This window comes from Gorilla gorilla, chromosome 9 (genome assembly GCF_029281585.2).
Source record: "Gorilla gorilla gorilla isolate KB3781 chromosome 9, NHGRI_mGorGor1-v2.1_pri, whole genome shotgun sequence".
Taxonomy (NCBI): Eukaryota; Metazoa; Chordata; class Mammalia; order Primates; family Hominidae; genus Gorilla; species Gorilla gorilla.
This window is the reverse complement of record NC_073233.2, coordinates 142,327,204-142,341,055: the sequence shown is the minus strand read 5'-3', so window position 1 is coordinate 142,341,055 and position 13,852 is coordinate 142,327,204. Positions and strand designations below refer to the sequence as shown.

Genomic DNA, 13,852 nt, shown 5'->3' with positions numbered 1-13,852 from the left:
GAGGCTGAGGCAGGAGAATGGCGGGAACCCGGGAGGTGGAGCGTGCAGTGAGCTGAGATTGCACCACTGCAGTCCGGCCTGGGTGAAAGAGCGAGACTCCGTCTCAAAAAAAAAAAAAAGGAGGGCTAAATTAAAGCATAAAAGATTTAGTAGGCCAGGAAACATAAAGCAAATTGGCGGCCTATTCCCAGAGGGGTGCGCTGCCAACAGGTGTTTTGTTTGCTGTATGTCCCGCATCCTCCTCCCCCAGCATCTGAGATTAGCTATGGGTTTCCCAAGATGGATCAAGAAGAGAACTTCAGTGTGGAGGCCCAAGAAGGCAGGGGTCTTGTGCCTTTCCTTGGATTCCTGGAAATCACATTCATTGCTCCTCACTGCCGCCCCCCCCCCAAGCAGACATCCTTGCAGAAACCGACTGCAGCCCAGGGGAGACAAGAGGCCAGCTCACTGTTCACAGTGTTTATCACGAGCATGCAGACGATGCACGCGTGCAGTGCTAACAGGACAGGGGCCACAGCCCAGCGGAGTTTCTCTGGCCCACTTGGAACTGGCCTCATGTATGGGACAACCCAGCCTCCACCTCCCTGCAAGAGGCCTCCATGGCCTGGTGGCCTGCTGGCATAGAGAAGCAATAGCCACCTGCGTGTCCAGCACGGCCACTCTTCTTTTGACACATTCTGGGACCCACCTTTGCGCTGGTCATCAATATTCTCCCCATAGTTGACTCGCCCACGATTCTCCACCAAGATCCTCAGCACGGTGTAACCCTGCTGGGAACACGGGGCTAACGATGACTGTCAGAAGGCCACAGCTGCCCCTCAGAATTTGCTTGTGGACCCCAGTTCTTCCCCACGCTCCGGGGATGGGAGTGCACATCCCAGCTGGGCAGAAAGCCACACTAGCCCTCTCCACCTACAGCTTGTGGGTAAGGAGCCACGGGTCTCCCAGGTCTTCCTCAGTGACTGCCCCCAGACTTCCTCGAAGCAGCGGGGGCTAGCCATCACCCAGCTCCCAAAAACAACGAACCTGGATGAGGGGGACAGCAATCTTCGTTGTCTTGTAGTCCAAGAATCCTATGGATACTGTGTTCACAAACACCTGCCAAAGGGAACAGGCAGGAACATCCGTGACCAACAGGAGGAGGGTAAGCGGGACCTCCGCTAGGCCAAGAAGGGCAGCGTGCGTGCCTGTAGGCAGACGAGGGGCCAGTGGGCAGAGCAGACATGAATGCCCCCTGAAGGCTCACAGAGCTGACTCGGAAGGGCCATTGTCACACACTGGTAAGAGCTGATTCTGAGGGGAGGGCATGAGATGCCTATTGCAGAGCTGCTCACCAGAAGGTCACAGGAATTTAGAAGAGAAGCTCCTACCTGCCCCCGATCATGCACGTGGCCACTGAGGATGCCAGACGAGGTGATGCTGGTCTCATAGAGAATGTACCCGAAGGACTGTCCATTTCCCCCGTTGACTGGCAGGTTCTCCATGTTGATGGGCTTTTCAGACTTGATTGGCTGCGTACAGAAGAGATGGAGGGGTGGGCAGGCTCAGGAGGAGTGGGGTCACAGACAGACTCTGCCTGGGGGCTGGCACATGGGGTGGAAGCGGAGATTTGGCGGGTGTTTTCTACTTTGACTTCTCATTGCACTAAACATACAACTCTCCAGGGTGACGGGAAGAGGGGTGGGACAAAGGGGTGTGCACCAGCAGAGTGCAGTCCGCAGGCAGGGGATACACATCACAGCCTCAGTCCGCCGGAGGAGGCACCCCCTTCTTGGGGAGGGGACGGCCTGTTCCTCTGCCCCTCACTCTCCTCTCTGAGGCTGGAGGAAGGAAAGGCCCACGGGGCCAGCCGCTGTTCCTCAGGGACCTTTGTTTCTCCCACTTCACACTCCAGCATGAGTCTGTCCTCTTCCCTCTGAGCTCCAAGGCCGGAGAGCAGACCCCAGAGCCACCAGGCGCTGGCCTGCCTCCCCCCACACCCCCTGTCTGGAGGGGCTCCAGGCCCTGCTGCCCCGACGACTCTCACCTCCCGCCGACGACTGCCACCAGCACTCACCTCCCCGCCAATGACTGCCCCCGGCACTCACTCATCTCCCGACGACTGCCCACAGCACTCACCTCCCCCAGGTACTTGAGGGCATCCCACAGAGACAGGTACAAGACTGGCGTTACGGGCTCATACGGCATCTTGGGAAGAAGGTCAGGTGGGGGAGGGAGAGGGATGCCTGCAACACAGAAAACAGCGTCACCCCCAATGGACCCAAATGTCACTGCCTGCTCGTCCTCCCCACCCGGCTCCCATCCACAGACCCAATGTGTTCCTGCGTCCCAGCACCAAGAGGAATAACAGGCCAGCTCTCAGCACCTTCTGAGGCCGGGGAGGAAGGCCAGGCCTGGGGGAAAGCCAGGGCGTTCTCCCGTCCTCCACAGGAGATAAGGAGCGTTAACACCTGTAACAGGTGAAGCCGGCAAGATGGAAACAGCCTCACACACCTCCCTGTCCTTGTCTAGGACATTCTTGCACACAGATCAACTGGGGTCGAGGTGGGACAGTAAGGAAGTAACTCTTTAGGGGTCTGAGAGCAGAAGCAAGGGCCTGAGTTGGAACTTGAGTCTGCTGTCTGCTGGGTACCTGAGATGGAGCCGAAGAAGTCTCGAAGCTTCATGTACTTGGCCGTGTAATCGCCGGCTTCTGTCAGCACAGCGTCATAGTCTGCAAGACACCGGGCCCTGTCATGGTCATTCCTGTCCCCAGCACAGCACATGTAGCACAAAGAACAGGGAGAAGCTCGGAAGGGCCACAGGTCTTCATCTCAGCCATTGGGGAGGCAAGACACTTTTGAGCCATTCAGTCAAAATACTGTAAACATGAAAGACCAGGCAACCACAACAAGCGTCCATAAGGCCAGGTGCAGCAGCTCACACCTGCAATCCCAGCACTTTGGGAGGCCGAGGCAGGAGGATCGCTTGTGCAGTGGCTCACACCTGTAATCCCAGCACTTTGGGAGGCCAAGGCAGGAGGATCGCTCGAGGCCAGGAGTTCCAGACCAGCCTGGGCAACATAGCGAGACCCCCACCTCTACAAAAAATTTTAAAAATTAGCCAGGGGTGGGGGTGCACACCTGTAGTCCCAGCTACTCAGGAGGCCAAAGCAGGAGGATCACTTGAGCCCAGGTATTTGAGGCTGCAGTGAGCTATGATCACACTACTACACTCCAGCCTGGGTGTCAGAGTGATAACTCCTCTCACAAATTCAAAAAAAACACAAACTGTCCATGATCACAGCATGGCCCTAAATTTCTAGCTGCAGGTGTAATTTCTACTTTCGGGGACTCTCAACCTAAAGGAGGCAGGATCACACCTCCTCAAGGGCCTGGGCAGGGACGGGAGGCCACCATCCCTCCCTGTCCCCCTAGGGCGGTCTCCTTCCACTTCCTCAGGCCAACCTCTGCCAAAGAGGCCTCTCTGTAGAGTGACCAGCTCACAGGCACACCACCTGCCTTGAGGCTTCCCTCCTCTGGGAGTGTAACATGACCGTCCAGGCAAGTACCTTCTCCAGGTACTCTATTGCCAAAGACACGAAGGTGCCAGAAGTTGACGCTGAGGGCCTCTCCATAGCAAGCCCCAGCCATGTCCATGCAGGGCAGACCAGGGAGAGCAGTGCTGATGAATACTTGCCATAGCTGGTGACATCTGACTTGTAGTCATGGAAGTGCATGGCTCCATTCATGAAGCCAAAGTTGGTGCCTCCGTGGAACATGTAGAGGTTGATGGAGGAGCCGGCGTCCACAATGGCAGACACGGTTTTCAAAACCTCTGCCGGAGGAGGGAGAAAGGGGATGTGCAGAGTGAGTTAAAGTCTGAGATGAGCCGGGGTCCCTTCACTACTCTCCTCTTTCCCAGTCCCACCTCAAAACCTCAAGGCCAACTTTGTCACTCTGTCCTTCTAGCTCTCATAAAACCCCAATCACAGAAGATTAGGGGTGGAGGAGGAAGTGTGGGCCAGAATCATGGCCCCAGACCTCGAGCCTCCAGTTGTCTGTCAATCCTGGTCAAGTCTCTGAGCTCCATGTGGACCACCTGCAGCCCAGGTCAGCCAGGGCCTTCCAGCCAGTACAGTCTCCACGTGAGTCTGCCTGGCCAGGTGTATCAAGTGCACAAAGATGGGATGCATCCTTAGAGAGAAAACTCTGACACCTCCTATTCTACCTTTGTTAGGAAATGAACCATGACATAACAAGATCATAGCAAAGGAGAAAAACAAATGGTTAATAAATATATATTTTATCAATATAAATCAAAGAAATGCAGACTAAACGATGATGTACTGAGTAGACAAATATTAAAAGTTATTTTAATACTCGGTGTTGCTGAATCTGTGGGAAATGGGTGCGCCCATTCAGCAGCAGCAGCTGAAGCTGCCGTCTTTCCAGGGGCTGAGGGGCGAGCATGCACATCTACACGGCGCCGAGGAGCCCCTGTGCCGCTCATCCCAGGGAAAGCTGGGTGCGCAGAGCGCAGGCTCTGGGATGCTCACCGGGATGCTCACCGGGATGCTCACCGAGATGGCGTGCGCTTAACAGAACCACCAGAAACAACCCGAGAGACTGTGTCCACAAAGCGTGGTTTAGAATGGGGCTCTTCACATTCTTTAAAACAGTCATGTAAATCTGTATTTGGTCATACAGAAGGCTGTCCGTATGTGCATTAACTGGCACAAGCAGGTGACGTGCAGCGGAGTGTGACGGCATCTGTCTCTATCTGTGTGTGCGTACAGAGCTGTCGGCAGAGATACAGAGAGAACTGCCTGCATAGTAAACAGCTAAGTGTTTTCTCTGGGCTCTGGGAATTTTATTTCTTCTCTATACTTTTTCTGTATTTTCTGGATGTTTGCAATAGGCATGCATTACCCTTCTAATTACAAAAACACGAACAAGCAATGCTAAAAGCCCTCCCATTCATCCAAGTGTCAAGACAAATGACTCAGGAATATCCAAAGCCAACTTCTGCACACAGATAATCCCAGCAGCCTTGCATCCCCTATGGCTTACATTAGTTAGCAGGTGACTGAAACTCATCCTCACTTCTTAAGTAGCACACATTCTGGATGTAGTCACCACAAGCACTCACCAGAAGAATCCAAGATATTGTGAGGGCCTCCCCACGAGTCAAACCACCCCGTCCAGTACTCCATCACCATCTTGGGCTGAGTCCCCTGGACACCACAAAATGAGAGTTAGACAAGCAGGCTGGCCAGACAAAAAAGAGGGAAGCTCTTCGTGGAGGGGAGCCCCAGGATCTCTGCCCTCTCTACTCTTCCCTGGCTGCATACCCACTGCCTTAGAGGTCTTTGGAGGTGGGGCATAGGTGAGGGCCAAATTCGCCTGCACACCAGTTCTCCTGCCACATGTGGCCTCCTGCAGGTATAGAGCAGATAAAGCTCCCAAAGTCGATATGGCAAACCCTGATGGTTTTAATGTTGCATACGTGTTAGCAAGACGACACTGGTCCGGGATCAAGCCGAGCTTTGCCTGTCCTCTTCCAGGGAAGGGGGATGTTCTACCCAGGACAACTCCATATCTGAGAGGGATACTGTGGATGCAGACCCCGTCCCCCTCCCCGGGTACTGGCTCCATTAGCAGAATAATCAGACGCTGCAGAGTGGGCCCTCTTCAAGGTCCAACTCAGTTTAAACAGCAGTTTGCAGCATTTTCTGAACCAGAAAATCAGGGCCTTACAGCACAGCTATTCATGGTGCAGGTTCTGCACTGACAGTTTGGATTTATACCTTGGCTGGGCCACTCAACACATCTTAAATCTTCTTTCTGAATACTGACTTTGGCATAGGACGGCCCCAAGGAGGCCAAGATCATTCCTGGGACCATGCTCCACTCTGCCACGTTTGCAGAAGCCCAGAGCACCTGGGGGAGGTGTAAAGACTAACACGCTAGTATTTCAGGCTCTGTGTGAGAGAGCCTTCCTCACTCATTCAGTGACAGCTGGTCAAGTATCTCTAGGTCAGTGATAGCCTTATGCTTAGGGATACCGCATACACAGCAACAAAATATGATCCAGGGGGATGGGACAAACTCACGGTCCATTGAGTAGAAGGTACCAGCCATACCCGGGTTAAAGCCAAAGTAGTTACAAGAATTTTTCTAGCAAGACTGGCGGCTTGGTTTTCTTTACAAGCCACCTACCTTCCAAGAAGGAGACATACCATACCACGTTTAAATCACTAAAAAGGGAGAAGCAGATTCAAAGTCCCACAAGTCAGAAATCTCCCATGCCAGAAGCAAGGTTGTTGGCTTGGGGGTACCAGAGCTGCGGAGGTGGGTGTCCACCCATGGGCCAGGCCACTGCACTGCACAACTGGCTAAGAGCTGGAGCTCTGTAGTGAGACTGTGCTGCAGTCCCCAAGCCACTACTTACAGGGTGCCTTATACACTCTATAGCTGTCTCCTTCACTGGCTCATATGACTATTGGGAGAATTAAATGAGAGAGTGCACATAACACCCTTAGCACACTGTCCCTGGCAGGTAGGAGGTGCTCAAGAAACACTTGCATAGTTCTGTCCATCACGGGTCATGGACACAGAGGACGAGTGAGGTGCTATCGGACATCGCCACATGGAGCACACCTGGAGGCCTGCGCTGTGCATTCAGAGAGCCCTTGATTTAAACAGAGAGGTGTCCAAGTCCCCTTCCTTCAGGAATACAGACATCTCTGGACTGCGCACATAAAGCCCTTCAGCAGGGCCATTCTGTTAGCAGGACAGCTGGCCTGGGAAGGCTCGCGCGTGGCTACCCCTCTAAGGATGACCTTGAAGGCTAAACATAAGGCATTCTGCGGTATCAGCTGCTGTGCTAGGCACTTTCCAAATATTACCTCATTTAATCTTCAAACAACCCTGTGAGTTGTCACCATAAGGCAATGTACTCTCATCATCCCCACTTAGAAGAAGAAGAGAGATGCACAGAGAGGTTAAGTAACTTGCCCAAGATCACACAGCACAGGGCAGGAGACCCTGTCATCTCAGTCACAAGTATGAGAGGCACCCCCCACTCCACTGCACACATGGGCAGGCACTCAGGAAATGCCAAGAAAGGAAGGCAGAGACCCAGCTGGATCGCGCCTGATCTGCCTCACAGGAGCCTGCCTGGGAGCGGGGCCAGCCCTCCCACCTCCTCCTGGGAGCCTCTTCGCCTACTCTGGCAGCTGAACTCCAGGAGAAGCCACATCAAACACACACACGGCCCCACACGGCTGTGGTGGCTCCACACAGATGTGCCTGAGGACACAGCCCCTGCTCTGAAAGGCCATCAGCCGGAATGGAAAGCAGCCCAGCATCTCCACAGCCATCCATGCCTGTCCATCCAAGCACAACTCCACTCCAGGCCCAGGACCAGTGTGACGATGCAGCGTGGGGGCAGTCTGGAGCATCCACCCCCCTCAGTGAGCCAGGGGACAGCTGGGGCCTCTCAGGTCTGCAGAGGGCTGCAGCATGGCCCTGTCCATCCACCTGCTTCGGAGGGGCACGCGAGCTCAAGAAAGAGGTCAGTCAGAACTACAGTGTGGCGTAAATGCCCATCAGTCTGACAGATATTGAGGGACATCTGGAAACTCCTCCCTCTCTCCGCACCTGGAGTGGACCAGGCTTCCTGCCTTGCTGATGACAATAATCTTTCTAGGATTGCAGGGGCCTCACAGGTTAAGGTCGGATGCCTGTGTAGTATAGGACAGGGAAGTTTTTTCTTCCCCCCTCAATCCCTGGGAGCAAGTCTGGAGCTAGTTGAGGCCACAAAAGTCGAGTCCTCTAGGAGTGCACCAAAAGGGCCCCTCTCTCAGGGCAGTGGGTGATGTCCACACTGCATCAGCCTACACAGCAGCCCTCAGAGGTGTTTCTGGGCAGCGGGCCTTGCAGGCACACAGTGGCATGGGCGGGGGGCCAGAGGCCAACAGCCCTGAGTCCAGCTCCCTGCGCTGGGGAAGCTGAGCACGCTGACAGGCATTCAGAATTCCCATAGGCCGCTGAGCAGGGCGGGCTGCAGCTTCCCTGGGGCTGGACTTACCTGGACGTTGAAGAGAAAGGTGGTCAGTAGCTGCAGCTCGTGTGTTGACTGCAAGTTGATGGTGGCCAAGACTGTTAAAGGGAAGAGGAGAGAGAGAGGCAAAGCACTGTCTCAAAGCCAGGGACCTTCTAGGTGACCCCAGACCCTTCTCAATCCACCAGCACAATAAAGTAAGCGGCCCTGACACCATTTCCCACCTCCAGTTAGAAGTCAGCCACAGTCAGGCGCAGTGGCTCACACCTGTAACCCCAACACTTTGGGAGGCTAAGGCAGGTGGATCACTTGAGGCCAGGAGTTCAAGACCAGCCTGGCCAGCATGGTGAAACCCCCTCTCTACTAAAATACACAAAAAAATTAGCCAGGGTTGGTGGTGCATGCCTGTAATCCTAACTACTTGGGAGGCTGAGGTGGGAGGATCACTTGAACCCAAGAGGCAGAAGTTGCAGTGAGCTGAGATTGTGCCATTGCACCCTAGCCTGGGCGACAGAGTGAGACTGTGTCTCACAAAAATAAATAAATAAATAAATAAATAAATAAATAAATAAATAAGTCAGCCAGGACGCCAGGAGACTTGTCTTGTTGTCTTGGAGACTCCGCCACAGCAGCACAGAGCTGAGAGGCAGTCACTCGCTGGGCACCTGATCTCGATCAACTGTGACTTCTACAAGCCGAGCATGCACTCTGTTCCTTGTTCTTTTGTACGAACCAGAGCCCGATCCTTCCTTGGCACCCCAAGCATCCGGTCCAAGGTAATGATGTAAACAAAGATTCCTCTCTGATTTCTTGATAAGGGCTAATTCTGTATTCTACCCCATAACATGTTTCTTTTAAAATTTAAAATGCTATTTTCAGTGGCTTTCTATCAGTGAAACATATGCTCAAGAAAGGTGCGCTCTGTTTGGCTGACACCCGGGCATGCCCACGCCCACCCCAGTGGCACAGCCTTATCCTGGGGCCCCTCACCTGCCTGCTGTCTGCCTAACAGTCAGTTCACAGGCACAGCCTAGGCACACACCAGAGAGGCTGAGCCAGCCTGGCAAGCCAGGCCACCCTGACGCTCTGCTGCAGGACGAAAGCCTCTGATTGCCGGGGAAGAAACAAAAGCGACAGCTGGGGCTCCGGGGAGGTGAAATAACTTGCCTCTAGGTCACAATAATTGGCCTCAGGTAGCGGCAGAGAAGGACTGCACACCTGGGTCTCCCTGACACCAACCCATAGCTCTGCCCTGTCCCTGCCCTCCAGCAACCCACTGGGTGGGACCCTCCACCCAGACCCCTCCCCTCAAGCCAGAAGCCCTTTGAAGACAGGAGGCCAGTCTGAAACTGAGCAGGCTGAACTCAAAGTCCGCAGGATGCACAGGGCTAAGTGAACACAAGCATCTCTGTCCTGTCCTTCCTGATACGTCTCACAAATACAAGTGGAGAGTGGACAGGTAGACGGCCATGAGGAACAGCAACAAGAAGAGACATTGGCAAATCCTGGAACACTGAGAAGGACACAGGGACAGTAAATGGTCTAGGAGTGCGGAAGGGGTGACAGTCGGCTCCAGCTCCAGCCCAAGGCCTCACCCCACTCCCAGCCCCAGGACCTGATCACCATGAGATGGGAGGATGCCCTGTCCTCAGCCTTCATCCTCATTCCCACCTGGGCCCATCCCCTCCTCGGGGGCCATCCTGCCTGAGAACGCTGGGCCCGAGCTGCTGCGGGAGTGGGTGTGTGTGGCAGGTGGAGGAGAGGGCGGGAAGAGGAAGGCAGGCAGTCTCCACAACACATTCCTGTCCACCGCCGGCCTGGCCCAGAACAGCTGCGGCAAGAACCCAGGACTTCTCCAGAAACACTCAACAGTGGCAGACATAGCCCCACGCTCCGACAAGTGAGTGTCCCTTCTTGAAAAAGCCCCACGGCCCAGTCATCCCAGGGAGGAGAACTCCTGTCAACAGCCTCTCCCACACCGGCGCTCCGAGTGGCAGCCGAGAGCCTCTTTCCTAAGCTGCTGGGTAGCGGCTGATCCAGAGTCCAGAGCATCCCCCCGTGCAGGAGATGGAGGGGAACAGCCAGCAGAAAAACCCGCAGGCAGCGCTAGGGAAGGGAACGCGGGCAGCGCCGGGGAAGGGAACGCGGGCAGCGCCGGGGAAGGGAACGCGGGCAGCGCCGGGGAAGGGAACGCGGGCAGCGCCGGGGAAGGGAACGCGGGCAGCGCCGGGGAAGGGAACGCGGGCAGCGCCGGGGAAGGGAACGCGGGCAGCGCCGGGGAAAGGAACGCGGGCAGCGCCGGGGAAGGGAACGCGGGCAGCGCCGGGGAAGGGAACGCGGGCAGCGCCGGGGAAGGGAACGCGGGCAGCGCCGGGGAAGGGAACGCGGGCAGTCCTAGGAAGGGAACGCGGGCAGCGCCGGGGAAGGGAACGCGGGCAGCGCCGGGGAAGGGAACGCGGGCAGCGCTTTTGTAAAAAGCAAACTACCCTCGCAGAGAAATAAGAAAGGTAGTATCCATTTCTAAAGTATGCTATGAGAAGAGAAATACATTCAAGAAATACGTGACCCGGGAAATGACGGGAGGACTGGAAGATAAACGTTCAGGAAGTCACCCAGAAAGAAGAGCTGAAAGGCACAGAGATAAAGAATAGAAAAGACGTAGACAATCTATAGGAGCACCCAATACACAAACACCAGGATGACCGAAAGCCCCGAGGACAAGAGGGTGGAGCACCACGAAAGACACGCACAGCCCGCAGGGCCCACCATGGTGAGCGTAACTGGGCAGCTCCCCGGATGCGCAGCAGCACGTGAAGGGGAGGGCGGTCTCCCTGAGGAACTTGGCAGGGGGCGAGGAGGAAGAAGGCCCAGGAAACGCTCGGGAGCCGGAGTCCCCTGTGCCGAAGCAGCAACAGCGGGTGCCGGGAAGCCACGGAGCACCAAGAAACATCCTGTTTCCTGGAACTCCAGGAAGCAGGATTCCACGCGGGATGCAGCCAAGCAGCAGACCCCCCACCATGCAGGCCAGAACAATGAGAGCGAGGCCTCGAGACGAACCGGATCAGACCCAGGCAGAATCGGACAGGCGCAGGACCTGAGGAACACCAGCGACAGGCATCTGGGACATCTCTGGCAAAGCATTTGTTTAAAAGAGAAAGCGGCACCAGGGGAGTTGAGGGGAGGAAAGAGAATTGAAATGAAAAACAAACAGAATAATTACACTGAAAACTAAGCACACTGCAGACAGCCGGCTGGCACCCTGAGAATTCACAGATACTGTGCAGGGCATCACCCACGTGGCAGGTGCCTGCAGTGAACCGTTGTCATACACATCCGTGAGGCCCACGCTGGCGCCTATCAGGGCTGAACAGCCATGCTGGCAGGAAAGAACACTCATCACCTACTGGAACAAGAAGTCAATAGGCAGAATTTTTTTTTTTTAACGGAGTTTTGCTCTTGTCACCCAGGCTAGAGTGCAGGGGTACCATCGGGGCTCACTGCAACCTCTGCCTCTCGGATTCAAGCAATTCTCCTGCCTCAGCCTCCCAAGTAGCTGGGATTACAGGCACCCGCCACCACACTCGGCTAATGTTTTTTGTTTTTTGGTTTTTGGTTTTTTTGAGACGGAGTCTTGCTCTGTCGCCCAGGCTGGAGTGCAGTGGCGCGATCTCGGCTCACTGCAAACTCCGCCTCCCGGGTTCACGGATTCTCCTGCCTCAGCTCCCGAGTAGCTGGGACTACAGGCGCCCGCCACCGCGCCCGGCTAATTTTTTGTATTTTCAGTAGAGACAGGGTTTCGCCATGTTGGGCAGGCTGGTCTCGAACTCCTGACCTCAGGTGATCCGCCCGCCTCGGCCTCCCACAGTGCTGGGATGACATGCCTGAGCCACCGCCCCGGCCAATAGGCAGAACTTTTAAAGCAAACGATGCAGGGCTGTATGTTCACAGTATTTAGAAATAAGGAAAATATCCAAAGAAAAAGTCAAAGAGTTGAAAATGGTCATTTCTGGAGAATGTAACGAAGAGTAGGCAACACTGTATTTCTCTACCAACATTTTCGATTATTTCACTTTTAGACCATTTAATTTTTTTAATTAAAAAAAAAAAGAAGTTATTCCGGGCAGCAGGTGGCAACAGGGGCACGCAGGTGGGTGCCTGGAGGTGGGAGGGCCACAGGGAAAAGCAGTGGCGACTCCCGGGCTTCCTTGCAAGGCCTGAAACCGGGAGGCCGCCAAGCGCTAACATGCGCTGCAGCATCAGGAGTCTCCCTGCACAGCCGCAGCCCTGCGGAGCCTGGAGCAGGCCTTGGAAGCAGCCGTGGGGAGACAGCGCCACCGCGGGGAAGCCGTGGGAATCACTGCTGGTCCTCCCCATGCCGGAGACACGAGGTCTGGGTCCTTGACTAACTCTGCCTGGGGACAAAAGCCTTTTCCTCCCCATTCATGGACCTTCACTCCCTGGGTGCCAGCTAGGCGCTGCTGCAGGGATATAGAGAGATCTTCCAGCAGCTCGGTCTGTGGAAGGAAATGCAAAAGAAAGAAAAGAAAGCGTGGAATGTGCCAGAGCAGACACAAGCACGGGTGCAGGAGGCCACAGGAAGGGCCCCGCTGCAACGATGGGAGGGCGCTATGCTCACCAAGGCCACAAACCACGCCTGGGCCCCTGAGCACAGCCTGAACCAGCCAAAGCCCAAGCCCCGCCAAGAGTACTGCTGGGTGAAACAGATGAATGACATAAATAAACTACCCGGAAGGTGAGAGGGCGAAAAGAAAGCAGGGAGAAGGATTGAGTGAGCCCCACGAAGGAGGAAGTTCAATTTCAAGTGTGGTGCTACAGAAAGCCTCGCTAACTTCGGAGAACAGCCATGTAGCTCTCTGGAAGGAGAGCAAAGCCCCCAAGGCTGGGGATCCGGATGTTGGAGGAACAGTAAAGAGGGTGAAACGGTGTGAGCAAAGGGAAGGAGCAGGAGGTGAGCTCAGCTGGGTCCTGGAGGCCAAGTGGAGAGGCCTTTCGAGGTCATTCCCAGAACCTGCGCTTCACTCTGAGTGCGACAGGGACGCCTGGCGTTCAGCAGGATAGGGTAATCTGGACGACATTTTCAGAGGCACGCGGAGGCTGATATGCTGAGAACACATTATGGAGTCAACAGTGAAAATGCTACTGCAGCAATGCAGGCCAGGGGTGCTGCTAGCAGGCAACTGCTTAGGCCTGTAGGGATTCCAGGAGCACTGGGAGATAAAGCAAACAATGGCTTAGGTGCCAGGCAGACTGGAGAGGAGCTCACAGTCACTACCAGGTTCGGGGCCCATGCAGCTGGGAAGAATGGAGCTGCAATGTTCTGAAAACAGGAAGCCCGCACATGAAGCAGTCATCTGCAGAGTGCCCTTGGAGCCCGAGTGCCCAGCAGGGCGGGAGAACAGCCACCCAGCCAGCCACGCACCACAATCTCTCACACAGACCCTCCCCACTCATGGAACCCAAGGGTGTCTGCAGCCCAGTGCCATATGCACGGGAGAGTAACAGGCACCAGAGAAACTCCTACTTGGGTCGCAGTCCCACAGGGGGAGCATGCACAGCCAGCCCAGGGCCGCCGCCAGCCCCCACGGCCCAACACAAGTGCAGTTACCTCCCTGGACGATCCCCTTGCTCAGCCCATCCTTGTTGTCTGAAGTCAGGAGCAGTTCCACAATGCCACGGTCCTCCAGTGCCTGTGGGGGAAATGAGATAAGCCCTCATCTGCCCTGGCTCCTCAGAGCTTCTGCAGTGACACACAGCTGCAGTTGGGTAGCCTGAAGAGCTAGAGGGA

The 13,852-nt window shown here is 55.3% G+C and overlaps 1 protein-coding gene across 5 annotated transcripts in view; it reads right to left on the bottom strand.

The window, feature by feature from the left end:
* The window catches only part of GLB1L2 (galactosidase beta 1 like 2), a 47,408-nt gene that overhangs the window by 5,483 nt on the left and 28,073 nt on the right, over positions 1-13,852 (bottom strand). For 2 of the 5 annotated variants that reach the window (XM_031016003.3, XM_031016001.3), the window contains exons 7-15: positions 13,673-13,754; positions 8,074-8,144; positions 5,131-5,215; positions 3,679-3,816; positions 2,633-2,713; positions 2,119-2,225; positions 1,371-1,511; positions 1,027-1,098; positions 689-770 (exon numbers count right to left, since the gene is read on the bottom strand). In XM_031016003.3, coding sequence (XP_030871863.3) covers positions 689-770; positions 1,027-1,098; positions 1,371-1,511; positions 2,119-2,225; positions 2,633-2,713; positions 3,679-3,816; positions 5,131-5,215; positions 8,074-8,144; positions 13,673-13,754 — 859 coding nt within the window. Of the gene's footprint in view, positions 1-688; positions 771-1,026; positions 1,099-1,370; positions 1,512-2,118; positions 2,226-2,632; positions 2,714-3,678; positions 3,817-5,130; positions 5,216-8,073; positions 8,145-12,121; positions 12,561-13,672; positions 13,755-13,852 lie in introns of those variants that run through there. The other 3 variants (XM_031016002.3, XM_019037292.4, XM_063693696.1) reach the window with 2 other exon arrangements.